The sequence below is a fragment of the Drosophila busckii genome, chromosome 2L, assembly GCF_011750605.1.
Source record: "Drosophila busckii strain San Diego stock center, stock number 13000-0081.31 chromosome 2L, ASM1175060v1, whole genome shotgun sequence".
Classification (NCBI taxonomy): domain Eukaryota; kingdom Metazoa; phylum Arthropoda; class Insecta; order Diptera; family Drosophilidae; genus Drosophila; species Drosophila busckii.
In genome coordinates, this window is record NC_046604.1 from 5,298,324 (window position 1) to 5,317,003 (window position 18,680).

Consider the following 18,680-nt stretch of genomic DNA (forward strand, 5'->3'; position numbering starts at 1 on the left):
ATGCAACATGCAGCGACTCCATGTTAGCGACTCAAAACCGACTCTGCAGCCACTGGCACCTTGACAAGCCTGCGCACGTCTTCGGGCTGCCAATTGCCAACATTCAAGATGATAATAATGATGATGCTGCTGCTGCTGCTGCGGCTGCTGTCTCATCGAGCTGGACAGACAAACAAATCTAAGTTCATATATGATATGCGGCTGCTGGTTGAAGCGTAAAGTGTTTATTGTTGCGCAAATAATCTACTAATATTAATACTAAATTTAATATTTATTTATTAAATTTAATACAAAATATTGCAAATTTAAAAATAAAAAAATATTTATATATTAAAACATATCAAGTAGTAAATATAACAAATATATAAATAGAGAATAATTATTTCGTAGCGCTTATATGAAAGGTGCACTCACCTTTTAAATGAAATATTGGGAATTCAAAAATTAAAATATTAAACATTATCCATATATAATTAATTTATTTAATTTTTAAAATATTTTTTAAACTATTTATTATTTTACTTATATGTGTATATTTCTATTGTATTAATATTATAATTGAAGTTTTCAAATATTTTGGCACTTTCCTGATCAGTAACTCTATTATATGTATATAACTTTGTTTACTTAAAATATACAAAGCTTAGTTAACAGGGTATTTTATAAGATAACATGTACCCAGAATTCGTTGAATTAATTAAACTTCTCGAATAAGATGTACCTACAATTTGCATGGCCCAAAAGCTCATGTCTCTTCATCTATTGCTGTTGTTATTGTTGTTGTTGCTATTGTTGCTAGAACAAGTGGGAGTGTAGTGTAAATTAACTTGCTGCGCTGGCCATTAACATCATCATAATCATCATCATTAGTCAGTATCATTATTGGTATGTCGTGCTGGAAACTTTGGCCAGACATTGGGCATTACGGATATGAATACGAAGTCACATTTGGCAGGCGAGTAAAATATTGTAATTTTATTGTAGACAGCAGACAGCGGCAATATTTAATTAAAGTTTGCAGCAACATGTTGCACTGGTAGTTGCCATTGCTGTTGCTGTTGTGTGGCATGCTACAAAATAATTTACTTCAGTGGGAGTGGGTCACTACAATTGGCAAGACTCTCTCAGTAAACGTTAATATTTACGTTAATTTGTTAATTCATGGCAATTACACTTAAGCCTTGTATTTTTTTATTAGGTAAGCAAATTTAAATATGCACCAATCAAAAAGTATAACATTTTCATCTAAATTCATGTCTTATATAATTATTTAGTTAATGGAGGAAGACCCAAATAAATAGTTAGTCTTTAGCTAGGCAACAGACAAATTTAGGTGTGTGCGATACCAAAAGGCATTTCCCATAATCGCAACAGCATAGAAAATAAAATGTTGCTGAGCAAGAAGAAGAGAAACAACAACAACAGCGACAGCAACAACAACAATTTGAATTTCTATGGCAATCATTTTTAAGGCTTGTCTTACAAGTAAGGTGCCCGCCGCATAAAAATGATGAAACGAAGCCTTTTAAATAATTCACAGGCGTGATTGGACACGCTCCAAGAGAGTTCGCGCAGCAGCAGCAGCAACAACAACAACTGCAGCTTAATTTGTGCTTCGCATGCAAGCAGCAACAACTGCAGCTCATCTTGCCACTTGTTGCAGCACAGGAATGCGATCGATCCAATGTAAAATGTCAACGAGAAATACGTTAATTAGTCAAAGCCGCCATAAGAACCATAGCAGCCAAAGAGCCAGCAGACACCTGAACATGTCAAGGTGCTTGTAGATCACCCCAGCAGGCCAGCCAATGCTATAACGATAAACGACGGCGCAGTGGCCACTGGGCTCTCATGTACTACAACCAAGTCACAGCCAATGGCGATTGCATCCATTTAAGGAGCACTCCGAGGTCAGTTCGTCGCACTCGCTGCGATTGTAATTGTAGCCATGGCTAATCCATTGTTGCAATGCACTCGTAAAAAAGAAGCTTATAAAGTAGAAATTCATCAAATTAAAGATAAAAAGATACTAACTAATTTATTTATCATATCAAGTGTATCGGTTAATTACAAATTATTTTTTAAAAAGGACTTCAATGGTCTTGCATCAAAAGCTTACCAATAATAATTCCTAAAAAATAACAATAATTATAATCTTATTATAATTAATTTGTAATATTATCTAGTGCATTTAATATAAAATTCTCTATATCGTATATTCTTTGTTTGTGCCTATTTTCAAGTTGAGTAAAAGTGTAAATTATGCATTTTGTTCGCCGCGTGTAAAGCGATGACTAAACCAGAGCAGCAAGCATAACTAAGTCGAGTAGAGACGGGGCTTCCTGCTGCTAACACAGACATCAATTCAATTGGCTGGTCGATCGGCTGGTTTTACTGGCTCGGAAGCACGGCAAAGTTCAAGCGGCAATGCTGTAAGCGAGAGCACGAGACAATTTATTGCAATTGGAGTTGTGAGCAATGCGCCAAGGTGCCATATAACTGGCAATTAAGTTAATGGAGCATTGTATGCGTGAGTTAGAACAACTAGACGTATACGTAACGTGATATATGTAAAGCAAACACTTCCTTGTTTATAAATCGTTGATGTGTGTGTGTGTGTGTGTGTGTGTGTGTGCTACAAAGGCCAAAACCGAAATTAGACTACAACATTCGTAAAGTTTAGCTTGACTTTGTTCTGCGGCTGCTCATAGTCCGGATGCTGCTTGGAAAAAAAGATCTAGTTAAACTTATGGAACATAAATTAGCGCTTACCGTCAGCATGCTACTGCTAATCTTAGTGCCCTGCACATTGAGCAGCAGTGGGCGTCTGGAGGCCTTGCCACAACAGTAAATGGCATTGAGCACTAGCTGATCGGTGATCTCATCGCAGCTCTTCAGATCGATGCGTTGCAGCTTGGTGCACTTGCGTACGAGACGCATGAGACCCACATCAGAGACGCGTCCACACCAGGACATGCTGAAAACCTCCAGCGCATGCAGCTCATTAAAGAACTTGAAGTGATCATCGTCCAGCACATCGTTGTTGCACCAATGCAGCTCCTTCAATGTGCTCAACTGACCCAGACAACGGGCATGCTCGTTGGAGATTTCGAACTGACCCGTAAGCTTAAAGTAGACAAGCTTGTTGCCATGCTGCGCCGCCAGCGTAGAGAGAAAACCAATGTTGAGCTCATTCGAAGTCATCCAAGTCTTCAGCGTGCAGCGCTGCAGGTTCGGCAGCTGCGCAATCACTTCGAAGCTTGCATCGCAGCCAGAGAAGCTCAACTCCTCCAGCAGTCCGCAGCACTCGGCTATCTTCTCGTACAACGATTGATTCACCACCTCAAAGCAGCAATCGTCCAGCACCAGCGTGCGCAGCGCTCGCAGCGGTATGCCAAACTCACCCGAATTCCAGAGAAGACAGTCGCGCAGCACCAGGCGCCGCAGCTGTGGAAAGCCGCACAGATTCTTGCCCGTGTAGCAGCCATTGACGAGCTCAAAGCTTTCCAGCTCACGATTGGTGTCCAGGTTAAAGTTGAGCACATCTTCCGCATCCATGCAGTCAATGCACACGCTACGCAAATTGTTCAGACGCGGCATTATGCTGCGATAGTGAAACTCGTCCGTTACATTGGTGTAGCGAATCTCTTGCAGATTCTTGCAGTACTCCGAAACAAATTCCACCACCAGCGATTCCTTTTCAAACGAAGCACAGTTAACTGTCAGCGTCGTTATATACGGTCCTGCTACCTTAAAGAAATCAATTATATCGGGCAGCCGCATGCACTCCACATCTTCCGCATCCAGCGTATGCTGACTCGTGCGCGCCCAGCTCTCAAACGCTTGCCGGAACTTGGGCGCCACGCACGCCAGTCGCACCTTGTCGCTCAGACGCGGCAAATATCCAAACAGCTGGCGTATGATCTCCTCATGCAGTCCCAGTATGTGGCTGCTTGGCTCTGGCTTCGCAGACGCTTGGCTCGACTTCGGGAACAGTCCAGCGAATACAGACATTCTGATAGGTTGGCTCAAACCTTTTGCGAAACAACATCAAATTTTCATAGCTACGTTTTTGTGTATTTTCTTCTTTTTTTTTTGTTGACAGCTCTAGCGAGAGGTAAAGATTTAAAGTCAGATTTCAAACTGGTTTCCTGCATTTCTTACAGTGCATTTCCTATGATTCCAAAAATCTAAAGAAATTATACTTTAATTTAAAAATTATTTATAAAATAAACTTATTTAAAACAGAAAAAATAGTTATAATATCTAACAAAAAAAGCGTTAAAAACTAATTTTCATTTTGACTTTGGGCGGTACCAGAGCTCATTTCAGAACTCTAGATTCTGCGATAAGTATTCAAAGAATTCTTAGAACATATTTATTATTATTTGTTTATGTTTACTTTATTACAGCTGTTAATGCTTCCTATACAAACAATTGTTGCTGACAGCTGCTAACAATTTTCATTCCTTAACTAACGACACACTCACACACCTACAATATAAAGCCGAATAATAATCAGTTTCGTTTTTGCTCGACAGCAATTAATAATTGCATAATTGCCTGCATAAATGCATAAATCAAATACACTTCTAAACAATGAAATAAATAGCGACAAATGAGATATAGCTAGGCTCTAAAAAGTTTTTAATACGACAATATCGATGACTCGATGATATTAAAATTTATTTATTTTAACCGGATATGTTTTATGTTTTATATAATTTTTTGTTTTTCATAATTAGTTTACTGCATGCGACATTGACATTTTTTTAAGCGATCAAACTAATACATATGCAAGTATATAGACTTTTATAACTTATGAGTGCTTCATACATTTTAAATAAGTGATTTAATTACTGTGAGCATAACATAACGCAAGGGACTTTTTGTTTTAAAATATTTTTCAACAATTCTTACGCTTTAAATTTTCATAAACAAAAAACATGAATCACTTTTGTTTATGTTGCAAGTTTATTGTTGTGCCTGAGCGGAATTCATTGAATTCGTCAAGTATTACATTTTTTATATGTATATATATAGTACGACCTAGCTAGTTATACACAAATTCAGATTAAAATAGATATACGTATGTGTAATATTGGACTTGTATTGTTAGCTGCTGGAGTTTAAATCCAATGCGTGAGCTGTAGAGTGCCGTCGTGGGTGCGTTGGGTGTCCATGACGCTCATCTGGCGCACCAGACGTTTCATAGATGCACGATTCGGACGCGGAGCAACGCTGCCACTGGCGGTCATATCCAAGGGCGTGCGTTCATCGACGCTGCGCTGAGTGCGAGGACGACGATTATCCTTGAGCTCCAGTTCCACATCTGAGGCATTGTTGGAAGAGCCTGCCAGCACATCCAAGTTCTCATAAGAAGCTGGCGGTGATAGGACATCGCTGGAAAGCGTTAGGAATGTTAATTGAATTGAACTCGTCTATGGCTTGAATTAAGACTTACGGTTGAGGCTTGCAGTTGAGACAATCCTTTAGCTGCCAGTTTTTGCCAAACTCCTCACCCTCCTCGATAGTCTGTGGCAATCGATGATGCAAAGTCTCCGGCAAGCGCAAGCCCGTCAAGCCGCCCAGCATTGAAACAAATCCCATAATGACCAATGGCAGCTTCAGATTCTCCTTGCCCAGGTAGGTGACAAAGGGTATTACAATCAGACCCAAGCCGCCAATATAGCTGGAGGCGCCAATGCCAATGCCACGCACTTGCGTTGGATACAGCTCTCCCGCAAATGGATAAATGATAAGAAAGGAGGCCGAGAGCAGCGCCTTTGAGATCAGATAGAGCACCAGCGTTTCATCCACTGCTGCATCGGGCAGCATGACGGTAATGACGCAAGCCACGCCCCTGAATAAAAAGGTATAAGAAAATTGAAAGCAAATTGTACTTGTCTTACCCCAAGATCATGGACAAGCTAAGTGGCCAGCGTCGACCCCAGGTGTCCATGAAGTACCAGCAGCAGAGATAGCTGGGTATCTCCACCACGGCAGAGAGGAAGAAGCTCAGGTACTGGCTGGTGCCCAGCGAGGGACCATAATAGCTAAGACCCAGATAGACAGTCTCATTGGCAAACCAGCTGAGCGTAATCAGTATCGTCTTCAGACGCATATTCGGTGTGCGGCACAAGTCCATGAGGCCCGCATTGGCCACCTTCTTCTTTTGCTTGAGCTTGTCGCGTCTGATTTGCGCCTCCAGCTTGCTGTGCACCGCCTCCGGAAACTGGCGACCATTAACACGCGCCATGCGCTCGAGTATCTTCAGCGCTTCCTCCAGACGGCCGCGCATCAGCAGCCAGCGCGGCGACTCGGGCATAACAAACAAATACAAAAAGTACGCATAAAAGGGTAGCGAGGTGTAATACGATAAACGCACCCAATCCCGCTCCAGGTAGGTGACCAATGAGAGCAGCATAATGCCCGAGGTGTAAAAGGTGCAGGTCATAACGGTGACAAAGGAGCGATAGTTCTCGCCCACCAGCTCCAAGGCTGTGAAAACAAGAGCAAGCATGAGTCCGACTTTCATATGCACTTTCGTCACTTATTTAGTATTTCAATTGACAAAGTGTATAGGAATTATCACCCAAATGTCTACGTACATATGATGAAGGGTATCTGGTAGACGGCTGGTATGGTGAGACCCACAATCACACGACTACCTGCCCAGGTCCAGAAGTCCTTGCTGAGCGACGTCATCAGGCTGCCCGCCAGTAGCGTGGCCAAGCAGCTAAAGTAGGAAAGCCGCCGACCAGCGCGATCGTTGAGCAAGCCGAACAGATAAACGCCCACGGGTCCGCCAGTGTTAAGCGCTGCTAGGCCAATGGTAGGATAGATGTCCTGATCGCACACCAAATCGAACTGCAAGCATGGCAGGGATCAACATCAATTGTGCGCTGGGAGTTTAAATGGCATGGAAGAATGCTGGGGTAAATGAGTGGACAAACAAGCTCTAGATGTGCTTTGATGGTAGAGAAAAGGGCTTTGGCTTTCACATCAATCACTATGGAGGACCAAACGCTGCTTGTGTTGTACTCCCAGCCCTGGCTGCATCCCATTATTGGCCAGCTATCATTCGGCTGCAGTGTGATCACATCTTGTGCCATGGACTCAAGCAGCTCCGTCCAGTTGACCGCATATGTAAGACACTTGCTATAAACCAACTCATCCTAAGCCAGACGAGAGAGAAATTAGTTGAAAAGCCAACACTGTGTGTGCTTGAGAGTGCTGCACCTGTTCCATGGGTATGGCCAAGGCTTTGCGCTGCTCCAATTCCATATGCTGCAGCTCGGGCACACGACACCAATAGTCGTCCGGTGTGTCCGCCATAAAGAGCTGATTAAAGGCACAAAAGCCACAGGGTATGCAAGCAGGCAAACAAATGCCAAACACCAGCAGCTTCTGATATTTGCCAAACTCGCCAATGAGTGGCAACAGCTCATCCAAATCGAAAGCCTCCTGCAATTGAATAAAATGCAAATTTAGCACATTTAGCAAATTTGTTAACTTGCTTTTTACTCACATCCACCGACTGCTGTGGTATGGGCTTGTTGCGTTGTCGCAACTCCGTAAGCTCATCGTACTCATCCTCGCTGTTGTTGGTGTCGCTGTTGGTCATGGAGCTGCTTTGCTTTGGTAAATCTATTGAAAATGCTGGTTCTTTTGTTGTTTGGCGGAGGCGGAAGCCACAGTAGTGTTTGATATCTGGAGAGGGTTGCAAGCAACCAATTATTTGCATGTTAAACTGTCACAATAGATGGCGCCAGTTGCTTGATTTTATATAATTTATTTTATTAGTTGCAAGTTAGTTTTAAATAGTTTTAACTAAAATACACATGTTAATATTAAGATGTTACACATTAGACGGTCGATAATGATGTTCAAAATTCAAGCTATTAATTACAATTGATTTGCTTTGGGAAAAGAATTATAATTATTTCATATTTTTCATATTGCGTCTTAAGCTTTTGCTATTTTCGATTTTCGTGTTTATGAGGGGCAAGTAAACAATTATAAATATAATTAGGTTCTATACAAACAATATTGCTTTGCTTTTTGAAGTTTTTTCTTAGTTTTTTGGATTTTCTTGCAGTATGGAATTTACATAAATATGCAGATAGCATGAAATGGACACAAAATTTTGAAATAGAGTGGGAGGATACAAATGTTGCTTATTCAAAGTGTAGCTTTTTCAAATAATGTGCGCCATTTCTCGCACACACTCACTCATTCACTCGCTCATACACACACACACGCACATGCACACACACTGTCTCTCTTTCTAAATTTCTCTCAGTTGCTCTGGTTTTACTTAAGATTATTGCGCGCATTTGAATCTACAACATATTAACACGCACACACACACATACACACGCATACACCATATGATAAATGTAAACTTGGGCACATATGTGTGTGTGATCGTGAGTTGATTTTAATATTAAACAGAAGACCGGCCATGCACGCACAGCACAGAAATCACACACGTTAGGCTTAAGTGTAAATTGCGGTGTGTATGTCGCCTAGTCCACTTTAACAACGCTGTAGATTTTGCGTATAAACCAGAAGCACGCAAAGAAACCAATTGTGCCGGTTAGCAAGAAGAATAAGAACACCATAATGGCCGTATAGCCAAAGTAAAGGAACGTCGATGCGCTATCCTTAATCGAGAGCTTTGTGACGAAATAATGGCAGCAATAGATAAACAAATAAACGGCCGTAAAGCCGGATGTTAGAAACGAGCGCCACCACCAATGATAGTCCTCGGCGCATAAATGGAAATAGCAAAGCAATATTGTTGTCTCCGAGCACGTGATGATCAGTATGATAAAGACGAGAAACAGAAAGCCGAACATGTAGTACATCTGGTTGGACCATAGCGAGCTCAGTATGAAGAACAGCTGGATAAAGATGCAGCCAAAGGGCAACACACCGCCCATAACGATGCCAGGTATGGGCTGTGTATAGATGGATTGATCGGGTATCTGGCGTGGTATCTGATTGGTGCGCACCGGATGCTCCAGGGCCTGTAAACGAAATACACGAGATTTTAGCATAAACTAAGTTTCTTTTTAAAATAATCGAACTTACGCGTTTGCGGAAACCAAAGTAAGCGCCAACAAAGGTAAGCGGCACAGAGACACCAAACCAAAGTGCCAACAAAGCCACCAAGGTACTGAAGGGCACAGCGCCCGAGCTGCTCTCGCCCCATAGAACCAGATTCATCACAAAGAATAGGGAGAAAACGACACTGCAACGAGAATTTTTAGACTAATTAATGTTTTCAATATATAGAGAAGCCACTTACCCAGGGCACACAATTGAGGTGAGTATAACGTTACTCTTCCATTTAACGCCGCCAAAGCTCTTGTAGATGCGCGCCGAGACATAGCCAGCTGGTGTGCCCAAGGACACGAACAACACCATGGAGCAGGTCATAAGAGCGCCACGATTCGCGGGCGACAGGAAGCCAAGACAAGCAAATGCCAAGGTGACCATAGCCATGACCAGCACCTGAACGCCAGAGCCTAAAAACACCGACAGTAGCATGCCCTTACGCGGTGGGCGGAAAACATCGCCATGTACCAACTTCCATCCGAACTCCTCTTGCGCATCCTCACCGCTGTCCATTTGATTATAGCGAGCAATATCCTTGTGCAGCGTACGCAACATTATCATGGCAACCATGCCGCTAAGGAATAGCACAATGACCAACGAATTGAGTATGGAGAACCATTGTATGTTTGTGTGCGGAATTGACTCCAAAATATAATCCCAACGCGACGACCACTTCACCTTGTTGTTCTGCACAAACTTTACGCTATACGTGTAAATAATTGTCTGAAAATCACCAGTTTTAAGCGAATTCTCGCTAATAGCCAGCGGGTCGTTGCTCTGACAGTTCAGCTTGTTGGCATCAATATGACTAATGGATCTGGGTGTTACTTTAACGGAAATAATGCGTCCACTATTGCCACCAAAGGCAATGCCCCAATCCTCACGAGCACCGCTGTGGTAGGTAATTTCCAGATCAACATGATTGAATGGATAGTAATGGTGGGGACGATTGTAGATGGAGTTAATAGCACATCCTTCACCGTCGTTGCGTACCAAACAGCCCATGGGGAAGCCTGTGCTGCAGTACTGCTTGCCCGTCTCTAGCTGATAGCACCAAGTAACAGGCATATTGTCCACAATCCAATGATGTTGGTAGTTCAAGCTAATACCCTTTTTTAGCACCATCATGCGACGATCGCTTCCCGCATCGCCGCCGGTGTAATTCTTCTGACAAGCCTGTTGAGCAAACAAAGAATTAAGTATAAATCTTCTAGATGAACTATGCATATTTCTTACCATAGCGCACTCGACATCCTCCAAGAATTGTATGCGATAAGGACCTGGACGAATGCGCTCGCCAAAGACAACCTGGCCAAGATTCTCCACCGGTGAGTTCTCCTCCTTACCCAGACAGAAGTCAAAGTGATGATACTCATAAGGTATCACTGACTCTTCAGTATTCAAGCGATTCACATACAAAATAACATCCGACTGCAAAGTTGGCAATTTATGGGAAATTTAACAAACATTAATTAGAAATTATATGTGGCATGTACCACGCTCTTGAGCAGCGTGGAAAGTTTATCAGACATTTGTTAAAGTGATAACATACACAAGGTTCACTCAAGTCTCAAGATAAAAGTCAACTACTTGGCACTACTTTGCAAAACTATAGATCTTTAAACAATGGATAAGCATGCCAATGTAGGCAAAACTTAAGTAAACCGGGGAGCGGAACTAATGTACCCGCACTACGCTTATCATTTGCTTCCGTTGCAGGAACATTAGCGAGCACTCAAACATAAGCACATATGCTACCATTAACTGATGATAAAAGCTAGCGCACACACACATACACATACATTGCACAAGAAGTGCCAGGTACTTACCTTGCACGTAGATGACACATCAGACTTCTTGCAAAAGTTGACCGGCGCCAGGCCAGGTAGGTAAAATGCATCAATAACTTGCAATGTACATGCCAAGAGTAGTATCGTCGTGATCTGTGGAGCAGCCAGCGCCAAGGAGCGATAGCGCCGTGGCGTATGCATGTTTGCTATATTGACACCCACAGAACAGTGAACCCACAGAACGCCCAGCAACTGCAAATTATTAGTCTGTTCAGCTCACAATCTGGCAACTGAATATTGCCGACACCTTTGTGAGTAGAATGACAGCAAGAGCGCTCGGTGCGTGTGCACTTGTCCTTAGTTAAACTCCGTTTGCGGCGTAATTGGAGCTTAACAGTCGAGTTTGACGACAAATAGAGTTTTTTCCTTGTCTGAATTTCTGTTTTCCGTTTCTGTGTGATAAACGTCAGCACTATGTGACTGGCCAGCTGGTGTTGCCACCTAGTACTTGGTGGACTGCCAACTTGAGCTAAAACGCAGCAGGGATGTCGCTGCTTATTATTAATCGTATCGAAGATATATGGTATTACTATTGCTCAGATTTTACAATTATTGCAAGAATAAATTTATTTTGACAAACACTGTTTATTTATTATTCATTTATTTATGACAGCAATTTCAAAAATAACAGACAATTTACCCAAGCGTGGGGGCTGCCAACTTATTTAACGAGTAACGCTCAGCACTTTTCCCCATGTGGAGTTGAAAATTCGTCAGAACCGGTCTGGTTATTGTTTCTACTTCGCTTTTAATTCGCAGCTTGTCGCGGACTCAAAAATAATTTATACTTGACCAATTTAAATATACTTTGAAACAATTCAACGTACCGCGTTTTTGACATATCGAACACAATTAAAGCTCACTGACAAAGAAGAAACACACCTAGAGTGAGTGCTAGTATAAGAATAGAGGCCAAAAATCAATTTTGCTTTGACTAAATGTATTAAATCGCTTTCAAGCGTTGTACAAGCAGTAAATATAATATAATTAATGTGTTTTTTTTTTGTTTTGCATTTGCAGCTGCTCCGTATTGTCTAACATTACTAACACACACAGGCGTCGGAGCGATTACGAAAAATTTCCACACATACCCGCCTAAGCGCAGCGTCGTCAAACGAAACGTCAGTCTATACGAAATAGAAAGTAAAAAAGAACGCTAAAATGACTTCGGACATAACAAGGCAGTTGATTGCCATTTTGGAGAAGACGGTATCGCCAGGTCAGTGCTACAAAGATCCTGTAAAATTAAAAATTCATATTGTATGCGGTGTCTCATGGCCATGCTAGTCAGAAACCATTTTGTAGTAGGCACCAGCAGAGACGCCTATGGTGTGTGTGTGTGTATGTATGTATGTTTGTGTTTGTAAAAATATGTTGCGCAGGGTTGCAAAATAATATTAGCATTACAGTATGTTTGGTTGCTAAGGCACACACAGACACATTAACACACTCTATATATATATATGTGTGTATATGCATGCATCTGTATATATTATACGCAAACCAATCGTTTAACTGCCTTTCTGATTAAGGACTTATGTGCATATTTACCTAACCTCAAATGTAATTGAACCGAAAATAAAAATCATTTGCTTGTCTTTTCACAGACAAAAATGAACTGCTGTCGGCAAAGACTTTCCTGGAGCAGGCTGCCGAAAGCAATTTGCTGGAATTTCTTATTGCGTTATCGAAAATTCTTGTCGACACCACAAATAGTGTTGTGGCGCGTATGGCGGCTGGTCTTCAATTGAAAAATCACTTAACGAGCAAGGACGAGAAGATTAGCCAACAGTATCAAGAGCGCTGGCACCAATTTCCGGAGGAAACTCGCGAGATCATCAAGAATAACGTAAGCTCATATGCACTCTAAATAACACATGATTATTGATCTATTGATACTATTGCAGATACTTAATGCTTTGGGTACTGAAAATACGCGACCATCTTGCGCTGCCCAATGCGTTGCCTATGTGGCTGTCATAGAGCTGCCCATCAGTCGTTGGGGCCTACTCATACAGACACTTGTCAACAAAGTCGTGCACGATGGGTCGACGGAAATGCATCGCGAGGCGGCGCTGGAGGCCATTGGTTATATATGCCAGGACATCCGCTATGGCGTTCTTGAGAATCAGTCCAACCAGGTGCTCACAGCCATAATACACGGCATGCGGAAGCAGGAGCCCAGCAACCATGTGCGTTTGGCTGCCACCACAGCGCTGCACAATTCTCTGGAATTTACGAAGGCCAACTTTGAAAAGGACATGGAGCGCAACTTTATAATGGAGGTAGTCTGCGAGGCTACACAGTCGACAGATACCCAAATATGCGTAGCTGCCTTACAGTGTCTGGTGAAGATTATGTCTCTCTATTATCAATTCATGGAGCCCTACATGGCACAGGCGCTCTTTCCCATAACACTGGAGGCTATGAAGTCGGATAATGATGCCGTTGCTCTCCAGGGCATTGAGTTCTGGTCGAACGTGAGCGACGAGGAAATCGATTTGGCTATCGAGAGCCAAGAGGCCACCGATCAGGGACGTGCACCACAGCGTGTTTCGAAGCATTATGCGCGTGGAGCCCTGCAGTTCCTTACACCGGTGCTTATGGAGAAGCTGACCAAGCAGGATGAGTGCGATGATGAGGATAACTGGAATCCAGCCAAGGCCGCGTCAGTTTGCCTAATGCTGCTTGCCACCTGCTGCGAGGATGAAATTGTGCCGCACGTCTTGCCATTTATCAAGGAACACATTGAGTCACCAGATTGGCGTTATCGCGATGCTGCCGTCATGACATTTGGCTCCGTGCTTAGCGGATTGGAAACAAACACGCTGAAGCCGCTCGTGGAGCAGGCAATGCCTACATTGATACGCCTTATGTACGATTCTAGCGTCATAGTGCGCGACACTACTGCCTGGACATTTGGACGCATCTGCGATGTAAGTGTCTCTACTGCTTGGACACAATAATCCGATATTTTAATGTCTTTTTTTTTTAGATAATCCCTGAGGCAGCAATTAACAAGACATATCTACAAACGCTGCTCGAATGCTTTGTAAAGAGTTTGAAGTCGGAGCCTCGTGTGGCCGCCAATGTATGCTGGGCATTTGTTGGACTGGCCGATGCTGCCTACGAGGCAGCAGTTACCACTGAGGGCGAGACCCCAGAAACTTATGCTCTCTCGCCATACTTTGAGTTCATTATCACACAGCTGCTGGAGACCACGGATCGCACAGATGGTGCTCAGGCCAATTTACGTAGCGCCGCTTACGAGGCATTGATGGATATGATTAAGAACTCGCCCTTGGATTGCTATCTTGTGGTGCAGCGTACTACTATTGTTATATTGGAGCGCCTCAGTCAGGTCATGCAGATGGAGAACCACATTAGCAACCACAGCGATCGCCATCAGTTTAATGATTTGCAGTCTCTGCTTTGTGCGACATTGCAGAGTGTGTTGCGGAAGGTGCGCGAAGAGGATGCACCGCAAATATCGGACGCCATCATGACTGCTCTGCTGACCATGTTCAATTCTAGCGCTGGCAAATCGGGTGGCGTGCAAGAGGATGCCTTTATGGCCGTATCCACGCTGGTTGAGCTGCTCGGTTATCAATTCTCCAAGTACATGCCGGCATTTAATGACTTTCTCATTATGGGTTTGAAGAATCATCAGGAGTACCAGGTGTGCTGCGCCTCTGTTGGCCTAACTGGGGATATTTGTCGCGCTCTCAAGCAACTGATCGTTCCATATTGCGATGAGATCATGTCCGTACTGATGAATAACCTGGCTGAGCCAAATCTACACCGTAGCGTCAAACCACAAATTTTATCGGCCTTTGGCGATATGGCGTTGAGCATTGGTCACGATTTTCTGAAGTACTTAAATGTGGTTTTGGAAATGTTGCGCGCCGCTTCGAATTTACAGGTATGCAATGGTATATCCTTGTCATATTCGAGTCTAATTGTATTCTTAATTACCCAGATCGATGCCAATAACTATGATATGAGCGAGTACATCAATGAGTTGCGTGAGAGCGTGCTGGAGGCCTACACTGGCATTATACAAGGCCTCAAGGGTGTGGAGCAAACACCCAATCCAGATGTGTATAACTTGGAACCACATCTAATGCACATTATTGATTTTATCAAGCGCGTTGCCCATGAAGGCGAAGTTTCTGATTCCATGGTAGCTAGTGCTGCGGGCGTTATTGGCGATTTGTGCACATCGTTTGGGCCACGCTTGTATCCCATACTGGATGATGTGATCATTACGCAATTCCTTACCGAAGGCAAGCGCTCCAAGGTGCAACGCACCAAAATGCTCTGCACTTGGGCGGGCAAAGAGATTAAGAAGATGAGCAACCAGGTCATTGCGCAGTAAACTCAACTGATCAACTTTAACAACAACAAAAGCACCTCCCAAAATCTCTCTTGTTCCCCATAACTTATATGTATGCAGCCAAACCTGGTGAGTAACACACATTCATCACAGTAACAAATTATAACTGCTCTTTATTCCACAATTTGGAACCACAACACATTAAAAATTTTGCAATTCTTACACTTCTTTCTCTCTTTTTGCAGTCCAGTCCGAATACAAATTCAATAAAAGTTCCAATCTGCAAGTTTGTTTGTCCGATTTATATAGTTGCTGTGCGACGCCTATCGTTTAAGAAACTCTTTGTTTTTAAGCCTTAGTTCTAAGTCTAAATTCAGCTATGATTACGATATTTATGTGTGAAAAAATCTAGCAAAATATTTCGAATGCCCATCTTTTCATTTGAGCAATTCTAAATTGATTACACATTCTAGTAAATTCCGATTTTATACATCAACAAAATGCAAACGGAAACACAAGAGATTTGTTAGCCAAAATTATGTCATTGTCTCTATTGAGCTATTAACCTAAGTAAAACAAAATCGGTAGTAAAATTATTACAAAAAATACAAATTAAAAATCGAAAAGAAATGCTAAATTGTACTACACCGTTAAATTGCAAAACAAAAAATATTTATTCTTTAAGTTACAACTATGTAAAATTCCCAAAACAAAAAAACTAAAAAAAAAAAAATGAATGAGGAGTGAATGTTATTAAAAGATGACCCTAATCGTATGTGTGCGTGTGTTAGTGTGAATGTGTTTTTATATGATTGGTATGCCTGTGTGTGAGCTGATTAAGAATATATTGTAAATTTGTGTGATTGAAAAAGAAAACAAAAGTGAAGTCAATGTGATTTGTCTGCGAAAAGAAAAGACAACAAGGCTTCAATGCTAGCGCAAATAAAATTTTTCAGGAAGCTAACTACTCCATAAGTTTAAGTGTGAATCTGTGATGAATGAATGACCTGGGTGTGGGTGTCTGAACTGAGAACTGAGCTAATGTACTGTGGGGAAATCTTTCCCGCTATAGGTATGAATTTTAATTGCGCGCGTGTGTGGGCGTGTGTTGTGTGATATTACTAAATGTAAGAGCATTTTCAAAATGAAAACTGTAAGCTTAAAACCGATACTGAAATGAAATTTGATATGATATGAATGATACAATAAAATATAAAGAAAACAAAACACCAAACACCATAAAGGATTTTAAACGGATTCAATTTCAAGACTAAATTAAGTACGTTGACATGAGCACATGTTATGTTGATTTAGTCATAACTCAAATGCAACAAATATATAGAAATAGAAAACACCCAACGATTTTAATGCGTTGTAAAAATCTAAGTAAAACAGTCAAAAGCAATCTTATTCAAACTTCTTCCATACGAACTGAGTTGAGCAAGCAATAACAACCAAGCTACTACCTGCAATCATACATATATATATAAAGATAGACTTTTAGAGTCACGATTACGGACCATATTCATTTTCTATATGTACTAGGTAATGCACATAGGACATAGGACATACATACGTACAAAGACAGTGAGTTTTAGGGATAGACCATAACTTAAATACAGATCCTAACACATATGACGCACAAGCACTGACAGATTTGGTAAGTGCAACAACAAACCGTTTAAAATCTTTTTACATACCATAACAACAAATAAAATGTCATTGTCGTTTGCATTAAATATCGAAAACTTAAGTTGTAACCTTAATACACGTACGATGCATAAGTAGTTAAGTTATTGTTGCTGTCAAAGCAATTGCCATCCCAAAGTTGTTCATTTCAAACTGAAATAATTAATCGTACAGCCGTCCACATAAAAGCATTAATTAATTTCGAAACTCTTATTTCCGGGCATACAAGACATATTTGAAACAAGAAATTTAAACGTAATTTTTGAACTTATTTTGATTATAATGCAAGAGCTTTGAGTTGGCAATTGTTAAGTTTCTTCAATGAATATACATATATGTATTTATAAGTGAGATTGGTAAATTAATTAGCTTAATATTACTACACAAATAGCTTTGTATGGAACTTTGGATGACAATGGGTATTGAAATTGATGTATGCCTGCCGGTATGATGAATGTCAGGTGACAATGGATGTGTTTGTCTGTCTGTCTGTCTGTCTTATGATGATTATAAATTGAGCGATGTGGAGCGCCAAAAAGGAACTTGAGTGGAACATATATGGCTGTGGTATGCGAACGTAAGTTGCATATAAATTAACATTTAAGACTTTTAATTCTAATCTGTAGTTAGTTGAAACGCATAACATATACATAACATACATATTTATTTTCATATGCAATAATTATTAATATCTATCTCTTTCTCTCTAAATCTTTTTCCACACAATTTTACAGGTGTGTTTGATGATGATATGATATAATGTTGAACTAGATGGATGATGCTTGTGCTTGATGTATGATGAAAATAGTGTTTGTGAAGCGTGACTGATGGTGTTTGTTTCAGGACAGAATGGCAAATGGCAAAAGTGTGTCTCTCTATAAAAAGTATGAGCATGAGAGTCCGAGAGGTAGTGAAGTCACAGAATTGCTAACACCTACATAATAGAAGAGATAAAATTACGAGGATCAGTGGGCACCACAAGTCATACAGATGACTATAGTCATAATAAACATCCTAAGTGTACGTGTGTTGTTGTAATGCAAAAGCAAAAATTTTCCAAGTCCTTACACGCAAAATATGCCAAAAAATCACAAATAAAATACTGTATGTTAATTCAAATGGTCTGTCTGTTAATATGTCTAGCCTTTATATACAAATGTATATGTGTATATAATTTGTATTAAGATTAAGCCCCAAGCATTTGTACACTTGTTTCCTTTTATTGTTTAAACATTTATCTAGTATGTATGCCAATCAACGAACAATTGTGCACAGCATGTGCATGTGTATTGGTTTAGTATGTGTGTGTGTGTGCAAGTCTGAGTCGATTAAGTAAAGCACCACGCGCAGCAGAGCAAATTGTAAAACAAATAATTATTAATGTAAGATTGTTAACAAACGAAAACGAAATCGAAAGCAAAACAAACAAAAACCAAAACATTGTAAATGTAAACTAAACAACAAGGAATACTTGAACGAAACAACAAATTGAAAACGTAACAAATGGTACTGATTTTATACTGAGAACTGAGACTTACTACTTATACAATAACAATTACAATTACGAATACATTACAACTACAAATACACACACACAAATACAATTACATTACATATACATACCTACTCTACTTACTACCTACAAAGTACGTACATTAAGGACTCGCATAAATTACTTT

General features: G+C 41.1%; 4 protein-coding genes across 5 annotated transcripts; 1 reads left to right on the forward strand and 3 right to left on the reverse strand.

Moving 5' to 3' along the window:
- Positions 1–2,221: 2,221 nt before the first annotated feature.
- LOC108607430 lies at positions 2,222–4,106 on the reverse strand. The gene is made up of 2 exons (XM_017987304.2): positions 2,773–4,106; positions 2,222–2,719 (listed from the first exon to the last, which is right to left on the reverse strand). Exons 1-2 carry the CDS (start codon positions 4,012–4,014, stop codon positions 2,657–2,659), a joined length of 1,305 nt encoding a protein of 434 aa, XP_017842793.1. The 5' UTR covers positions 4,015–4,106; the 3' UTR covers positions 2,222–2,656.
- Positions 4,107–4,758: 652 nt separating this feature from the next.
- LOC108607420 (carcinine transporter) lies at positions 4,759–7,730 on the reverse strand. The gene is made up of 7 exons (XM_017998222.2): positions 7,532–7,730; positions 7,243–7,467; positions 7,005–7,178; positions 6,612–6,870; positions 5,913–6,501; positions 5,465–5,863; positions 4,759–5,403 (listed from the first exon to the last, which is right to left on the reverse strand). Exons 1-7 carry the CDS (start codon positions 7,625–7,627, stop codon positions 5,130–5,132), a joined length of 2,016 nt encoding a protein of 671 aa, XP_017853711.1. The 5' UTR covers positions 7,628–7,730; the 3' UTR covers positions 4,759–5,129.
- Positions 7,731–7,840: 110 nt separating this feature from the next.
- LOC108607425 (transmembrane 9 superfamily member 2) lies at positions 7,841–11,436 on the reverse strand. The gene is made up of 5 exons (XM_017998236.2): positions 10,956–11,436; positions 10,363–10,557; positions 9,317–10,302; positions 9,100–9,259; positions 7,841–9,035 (listed from the first exon to the last, which is right to left on the reverse strand). Exons 1-5 carry the CDS (start codon positions 11,115–11,117, stop codon positions 8,532–8,534), a joined length of 2,007 nt encoding a protein of 668 aa, XP_017853725.1. The 5' UTR covers positions 11,118–11,436; the 3' UTR covers positions 7,841–8,531.
- Positions 11,437–11,680: 244 nt separating this feature from the next.
- On the forward strand, positions 11,681–17,879 carry LOC108607410 (importin subunit beta). 2 transcript variants are annotated; one of them, XM_017998208.2, is made up of 8 exons: positions 11,681–11,863; positions 11,997–12,195; positions 12,584–12,825; positions 12,884–13,912; positions 13,972–14,898; positions 14,956–15,441; positions 17,393–17,578; positions 17,736–17,879. In XM_017998208.2, the coding sequence occupies exons 2-6, from the start codon at positions 12,138–12,140 to the stop codon at positions 15,352–15,354; spliced, it is 2,655 nt and encodes an 884-aa protein (XP_017853697.1). In that variant the 5' UTR covers positions 11,681–11,863; positions 11,997–12,137; the 3' UTR covers positions 15,355–15,441; positions 17,393–17,578; positions 17,736–17,879. The 2 variants fall into 2 exon arrangements, with proteins under 2 accessions (XP_017853697.1, XP_017853688.1); XM_017998199.2 differs by lacking the exons at positions 17,393–17,578; positions 17,736–17,879 and adding an exon at positions 15,558–16,822.
- The last annotated feature ends 801 nt before the right edge of the window (positions 17,880–18,680 follow it).

Bases quoted from the DNA above. Each gene is read 5' to 3' on its own strand.
- LOC108607430 (XM_017987304.2), bottom strand. From the start codon at position 4,014: ATGTCTGTATTCGCTGGACTGTTCCCGAAGTCGAGCCAAGCGTCTGCG. The intron at 2,720-2,772 runs GTAAGCGCTAAT...TTTTCCAAGCAG, and splicing joins TTAGCAGTAGCATGCTGACG to CATCCGGACTATGAGCAGCC.
- LOC108607420 (XM_017998222.2), bottom strand. From the start codon at position 7,627: ATGACCAACAGCGACACCAACAACAGCGAGGATGAGTACGATGAGCTT. The intron at 7,468-7,531 runs GTGAGTAAAAAG...ATTCAATTGCAG, and splicing joins TACCACAGCAGTCGGTGGAT to GAGGCTTTCGATTTGGATGA. The intron at 7,179-7,242 runs GTGCAGCACTCT...CGTCTGGCTTAG, and splicing joins TGGCCATACCCATGGAACAG to GATGAGTTGGTTTATAGCAA.
- LOC108607425 (XM_017998236.2), bottom strand. From the start codon at position 11,117: ATGCATACGCCACGGCGCTATCGCTCCTTGGCGCTGGCTGCTCCACAG. The intron at 10,558-10,955 runs GTAAGTACCTGG...CCAACTTTGCAG, and splicing joins ATGTGTCATCTACGTGCAAG to TCGGATGTTATTTTGTATGT. The intron at 10,303-10,362 runs GTAAGAAATATG...TTTGCTCAACAG, and splicing joins AGGATGTCGAGTGCGCTATG to GCTTGTCAGAAGAATTACAC.
- LOC108607410 (XM_017998208.2), top strand. From the start codon at position 12,138: ATGACTTCGGACATAACAAGGCAGTTGATTGCCATTTTGGAGAAGACG. The intron at 12,196-12,583 runs GTCAGTGCTACA...GTCTTTTCACAG, and splicing joins GGAGAAGACGGTATCGCCAG to ACAAAAATGAACTGCTGTCG. The intron at 13,913-13,971 runs GTAAGTGTCTCT...TTTTTTTTTTAG, and splicing joins CATTTGGACGCATCTGCGAT to ATAATCCCTGAGGCAGCAAT.